This window comes from Triticum dicoccoides, chromosome 2A, assembly GCF_002162155.2.
Source record: "Triticum dicoccoides isolate Atlit2015 ecotype Zavitan chromosome 2A, WEW_v2.0, whole genome shotgun sequence".
In the NCBI taxonomy this organism is placed as follows: domain Eukaryota; kingdom Viridiplantae; phylum Streptophyta; class Magnoliopsida; order Poales; family Poaceae; genus Triticum; species Triticum dicoccoides.
This window is the reverse complement of record NC_041382.1, coordinates 46,948,813-46,955,644: the sequence shown is the minus strand read 5'-3', so window position 1 is coordinate 46,955,644 and position 6,832 is coordinate 46,948,813. Positions and strand designations below refer to the sequence as shown.

At 40.9% G+C, this 6,832-nt stretch overlaps 1 protein-coding gene across 1 annotated transcript; it reads left to right on the top strand.

Annotated features, from left to right (window-relative positions):
* The first annotated feature begins 6 nt into the window (after positions 1-6).
* Positions 7-4,695, top strand: LOC119353124 (26S proteasome regulatory subunit 6B homolog). Its single transcript, XM_037619715.1, has 6 exons — positions 7-424; positions 2,111-2,341; positions 2,889-3,047; positions 3,354-3,506; positions 3,897-3,980; positions 4,278-4,695. Exons 1-6 carry the CDS (start codon positions 80-82, stop codon positions 4,410-4,412), a joined length of 1,107 nt encoding a protein of 368 aa, XP_037475612.1. The 5' UTR covers positions 7-79; the 3' UTR covers positions 4,413-4,695.
* The last annotated feature ends 2,137 nt before the right edge of the window (positions 4,696-6,832 follow it).

Genomic DNA, 6,832 nt, shown 5'->3' with positions numbered 1-6,832 from the left:
CTACCCCGCGGCGCCCCCCGCCCCCTCCGCCGAGGACGACGACGACCTCTACGGCCGCCTCAAGTCCCTCCAGCGCCACATGGAGTTCGTCGAGATCCAGGAGGAGTACGTCAAGGACGAGCAGAAGAACCTGAAGCGCGAGCTGCTGCGCGCGCAGGAGGAGGTCAAGCGGATCCAGTCGGTGCCGCTCGTCATCGGCCAGTTCATGGAGATGGTCGACGGCAACAACGGCATCGTCGGCTCCACCACCGGCAGCAACTACTACGTGCGCATCCTCAGCACCATCAACCGCGAGCTGCTCAAGCCCTCCGCCTCCGTCGCCCTGCACCGCCACTCCAACGCGCTCGTCGACGTCCTGCCCCCCGAGGCCGACTCCAGCATCTCCCTCCTCGCCTCGTCCGAGAAGCCCAACGTCCTCTATTCGGTATGGATTTTCTCAGATCCGTGTGCGCCCTAGCTCAATTTTAGGTTTATTAGGAAATTGCTGTCTTCGATTTTGCCAACCCTGGATTCATTTGGGATCCTGAATTTGTTGACCACTTTAGGATTCACACTAGCTGGTCTCGGTAACATGTATGTTATCTGCTTCTATTCTCAGTTATTTGCCCATAATAATAATAGTAGTAGCAGTAGGGTCATAGTTTCTTAGTATAATTGTTCAATGAACAGTAGATTATTGGCAGATAGATTGGTGGAATGTTGGATTTGCCTCTGGCCTGCCTTCAATTTGGGCGCACTTCATGTAGATTATGGCATCCTTTTAGGGCCTGTTCTGATCTCCTCCAACTTCACAAAACTTCACATGGCCAGCTTCTCACGCTAGCTTCCGGCTCTGCCTGGCGATCTCAATCTGTTCTGCTCGATGATAGCTTCTTCGAGCGATCCATTGGCTGGCAGCCCAGCTAGACCAAGATCTGTCCTGTTCGGTGGCAATTGGGCCGGCTGAAACCAGCCCATTTCGAGGGAGCAAGGAAAGTTTACGTATGAGGGAGAGAGAACCGTTTTCTTTACGAGGGAAAGAGCAAACCGTTTTCTTAAGCGGTGGCACATCGGCCGTAATATTCATCGAACTTCATCTTTTTTATTTGGTGGAGCTGGGCCGGCCTCGCTCCAGTTTTTTGCACTGGAATCGCCCAAAGCTTCCCGAAGCTAGCTTCCGGTGGCAAAATCGTTCGGCTCTGCTTCGCTCCAGAATTTTGTGAAGCGTGGAGTGGGAGGAGATCAGAACAGGCCCTTAGTAGATATGAACTGGTTGCGCTATAGTAGTAGATATTAGCGATGTTTGCGAAGGAATTGCTTTGCTGGAAATTCAAGTGTGCTTCAGTTGTTTCGGCAGTCATGTATGTATATAATGGCATCCTTTTAGTAGATATGAACTGGTTGCGCTATAGTGGTAGATATTGGCGATGTTTGCGAAGGAATTGCTTTGCTGGAAATTCAAGTGTGCTTCAGTTGTTTCGGCAGTCATGTATGTATATAATGGCATCCTTTTAGTAGATATGAACTGGTTGCGCTATAGTGGTAGATATTGGCGATGTTTGCGAAGGAATTGCTTTGCTGGAAATTCAAGTGTGCTTCAGTTGTTTCGGCAGTCATGTATGTATATAATCTCTGCAGCTTTTATGCAGGTAGTAGAAGTGCCGCATTTCTGATAAACAAGAAAAAATTGCTTTGCTTTAACTTGCTTCCACATTTTTTCTTGCTTGCTACTCTTTAAAATGCTGGGATCAGTTTTGGAGACTGACCGGCAAGTTTAGTACTGCCGGTGCATTTCCTTTTAGGTTATAAAACTACTCTCGCCAACATAACAGACGATCTTAAATCACCATGCTACTGTAGGAATGGTCTAATAAATCCTTTAAATTTTATGCTATTTGTGGCTTTCTTACTTCAGCATCTGTATGCCCATGCAATGATTTGATCCTGTGTCGTTTTTTCCTATCCTTAAGGCCGGCCAAGATTGAACACTTTATTTCCTGAGAATTGTGTGCATAACATGACCATAACTTTTCAATTTATGAAGTCTGTATCTTTGTGAATTATGGAAGTTGTTTCATACAGTGAATTAAAAAGAAGTCAATAACAATTTGCTATGTTCTGTTATGTTCAGGACATTGGAGGATGTGATATCCAAAAACAAGAAATTCGGGAGGCAGTTGAGCTACCATTGACACACCACGAATTGTACAAGCAGATTGGTATTGATCCACCAAGAGGGGTGCTGCTCTATGGTCCTCCAGGCACTGGCAAGACCATGCTTGCTAAAGCTGTGGCACATCACACTACTGCTGCTTTTATCAGAGTGGTTGGTTCAGAGTTTGTGCAGAAGTACTTGGGTGAGGTAAGATGCGGATAGTTGTAACATGCATATATTAAACCTTGTTTCTGCACTCAGTTCTCCTTTCGTTCTTACAAAAAAACATTGCATGTGTTAAGCGTTGACCATGTAATAGATGGCTAGTTTGTTAGGTACTTGTTAGGTTTTCTTGTTTATGCTCAAGATTTCCTGCGTAATTTTTTTGCACGTGTTTGAACTGAAGTGTTCCGGAGAGATCTGTTAACACAAGGTTACAAGAATAAAACTACCTAAGCAGTGCCTGTTTAGTGTGAACATCTGACGCAACTTCTTTTTGTTTGTATTCTGTATACATGAATTACAACTTGCATGCAAAAATATATAGTTACTGTATGCATTACCAATGCAAGTAAACTACTGTTAATATAGCCTACGATTCATGCTGTCAGTGATATTACGTATTGCTTCTTAATGTTTCTGGTAGTGGTTCATACATTACACTTTACACAAGAATTTGCTACCTGAAGCTTTTCTCCGGTTTGCTACCTATCAGTTCTTTTGTTGATGCATTGTATCATTTATCTCACCTTAGGGCCCAAGGATGGTTCGAGATGTATTCCGCTTAGCTAAAGAGAATGCCCCGGCTATAATATTCATTGATGAGGTTGATGCTATAGCCACTGCTCGATTCGATGCTCAGACCGGGGCTGACCGAGAAGTTCAGCGTATTCTGATGGAGCTACTGAATCAGGTAAAGTTTCTAGCTGTACTTGGTTTGCTGGAATTCAGGTGGTTTGCCACTAATCCTAGAATATCATGCATTTCGGACATGCATATAGATGTAAATGAAAAAAGAAAAACACTTACTTAGATTGTAAAGCTCAGTTGTTTAGTTCCGATTTTACAAAATGTGTGCACACCCTTATATTAGGAATAATATCTGTCACTTTTTTAGGGTAGGAAGTAACTTCTGGAAAAGGCTATTGTTAAGACTATTACATGCAACTTTCTCATGCCTTGAGGGGTTTGAGTATCTCATTGTGAACTTTGTATGCAGATGGATGGATTTGATCAAACAGTGAATGTGAAGGTTATAATGGCAACCAATCGGGCAGATACTCTAGATCCTGCTCTGTTGCGTCCAGGAAGACTGGACAGGAAAATCGAGTTCCCCCTGCCGGACCGGAGGCAGAAGAGGCTTGTTTTCCAAGTAAGTTTCTTTGTAAATACTTTACATGGTATGCTTTTCAAAATATTACCGATAGTTGTTTGGAAAGTCTTCTCTATATTACAGTGTAGTAGATTGTATTGATGGTCTTGTATTCATAGTTCTTGCACTTGCAGTCATTTTCTTTAGAGTAGTAAATGGCTCTCAAACATTGATCTTTTTTTAAAAGAAAGTGGTGAACAAGGCAGATCTTTTGGTTGCAAGGATAATATTTGGTACCTAAACTGACCTAGAGCTCCAACTAGTAACTAATTAGTTATAAGCTTGCATCTAAGACCAAAATTTAACTACTGAAAATCTTAGTTTCTTGAACCTTTTCTTGGATTATATTTCGTTTGCATCTGATATTTATGATGGCCCCCTTTGTTTCAGGTTTGTACTGCTAAGATGAACTTGAGTGACGAGGTTGATTTGGAAGATTATGTCTCCAGACCTGATAAAATCAGTGCTGCTGATGTGAGTGCCTTCTCACTATGTTTTGAACAGTCTCTTCACTCGTACTACTGTAGCATAGGAAATTCATTGCCTCAGATCAATTAGGCCATGATAATTGATAACAATTCTGCAAATCCTTTACTCTAAAGTTCATCATAGTTAATGTACATTCTGCCCACCTTACATTCGTTTCATATTGACACTTGTAGTAGCAGTAGCATCACCTTATTATGACATGTCATGTAGTAATTGATATTGTAAATTATATGCACCCTTTTCCTCCCTTTTTTTAATGTTCATTGCGTCATTCTTTTTCAGATCACTGCTATTTGCCAGGAAGCTGGCATGCATGCTGTCCGCAAAAATCGCTATGTTATCCTCCCCAAGGACTTCGAAAAGGGTTACCGAACCAACGTCAAGAAGCCTGAGACAGACTTTGACTTCTACAAATGAGGCAACAAACTGTTAAGAGGATGCTTTATTTCCTACGGGCGACATGATTAACAGTCTAGATGAATTTGTGGATAGTCGCCTGATAGTAATATCCTTGTATCTCGGTGCTCCTGTAGTTTGCACGTTCAGTCTCACCAGTGTTGTTAAGCTACTTGTCTGTACAATTCCTTCCTAAAGTTTCGCTTGACCAGTTTGTGCTTGTGGAGGCTGTAATTGTCTTCCAAAGGAGAACCGAGTACCCCCTTTTCGTTCTTAAAATTTAAAGTGCATTAATCTTTTTGAATTTTAAACTTCTTCATATTCGATGAATGTTATATTAAATATTAACATTTAATATACCAGTTATCTATCGTGAAATGTATTATTATATTTATTTATTTGATATTGGAGATGTTGATATTTTTCTATGCTAATATAAAAAGCACAACTAGATCTGATATAAAATAAAGATGATTTTTTTTTAAATTCCAAAAACGAGCAAGCTTTTCAGCTCTTGGTCTGTCCCACATGGCGATGGTGGTGTGCTCTCCCATCGGAGGCTGAAGAACTGATGGTCAAAGTCAGATTGAGCACCATTTTTTTTAACATTCCCATTGTCACAAACTCCAAATTTGCATCAAATATATACACAGTATTCTATATTTAAGACCCTACATTACACAAGGAAATAACTAAAATGTCTATAAAGCCACATTTTTTATTCTACGGGAAATGTCTATAAGCCACAAAAACCTATCTTCAAAATTTTGAAGCGGCCATACCATTTCGAATTCAATTTCAGAAAATTGTGCAATCCCAGAGCAGTTTCACTATATGGTTGCATATTGAGGTATACCACCTTCCTCAAATGTCCTCAATTGTGTGCATCTCAACATTTCTTCATATTTTTTTGAGCTTGTAGCAGGTGAGATAGCTTTAGGTGATGCATGCATACATGCGCCATGCATACAGAGATCCAGTGCCTTGCCCACAGCAAGGCACAGCGTAACTGGCGGGCGGACAGCCGTTGGATGCAGGGGGCGGATCAGATTGAGTGTTGTAGCGAAAAACACTGTAGCTGACACTGTAGATCAGGGTACTGTGAATAATCTCCTGCAGACGAGTTACTGTAGCTTGAGGGTACTGTTCACGCGGATCTGTCCGTTGACCCTCGATCGGACGGTGTGAAGAGGGGAAGCCAGTCACCGTACTGTTCACCGGTGACTTGCTCACAGCAAGTCACTGGATCTCAATCCGCTTTTTACGGGTCTTCAGTATATCTTTTCTACAAGTGTGACGTGGGCTTTAGGTGATGCATGCATACAGGCGCCAGGGCGTTCCCCTTTGAGGGGGGTTGCGGGAGTGCAACACTGTGCGTGCGGTCCATGCTCCTGGGCTATGGGCTGAGCTTGCAGCCCAGTGCGGTCAAGTCAAGACGGGCCAAACGTGGGGGGCCAGAGCTAGGACTTTCTTTTGCGGGAAAGGACTTGTTCATCTTGGATGGTAGGATAGCACCAAAGGAGAGGAAGGGGGAGCTCCTATTTGGTGCTGTAGGCGCCTGTTGGAGAAGTGGCGCCTATAGCAACCAGAAGCAGGCCACAACCAATTAAACATCGCTCCATCGCACCCTTCGGATTCACTTTCACTCGCTCGCTAAAAAGAAATCGTTCGCTCCATCAACTCGCCTTGCTAGTATTTTGTTTTCCGTCTGTGCTGCGCTGCTGGTACAGGAAAAAGACCATCCTCCTTTTTTATAGTTTGAATATGTTCATGAAACAAAAATAAACTTCCTACATTTATTAAAAATATTCGTGGGTTAAAAAAGTTCACAAAATTGGAGAAAAAGCACTCAATTTTTTATGAAAATCGTTAATCGATTTTGAAATAATTCATCAATTTTAAAAAATATCATAGAATTTGAAACAAAGTTCATCAATTTTGAAACAAAGGTCATCTATTTTGAAAACTGTTCATTGATTTTGAGAAAAAAATCATCGAATTTGAAAACAAATCATTGATTTTGGAAAAAGTTCATCGATTTTGGAAAAAAATCATCGATATTGAATTTTTTTCCATCGATTTTGAGAAAAGGTTCACAAATTTGACAAAATGTTCATCGATTTTTTTTGAAAGTTCACAAATCTGAAAAGAAGTTCATGAATTTTGAAAATAGTCGGATTTGAGAAGAAGTTCATCGATTTTGAATAAAAAGTTCCTCGAATTTGAAAAAACTTCATCGATTGGATTTGAAAAGAAAGTTCATCAATTTGTTTAAAAAGTTTGCCAAAATATTTTAGAAGTTCATTAATTTTTTTTAAAATTTAATCAAGTTTGAAAAAGTTCATCATTTTAGATAAATCATTGTTTGAAAAAAGTTCAAAAATTTGAGAAAAGAAAAATGAAACAGGAAACAAAAAAAAGAAAAGAAGAAATATCGAAAA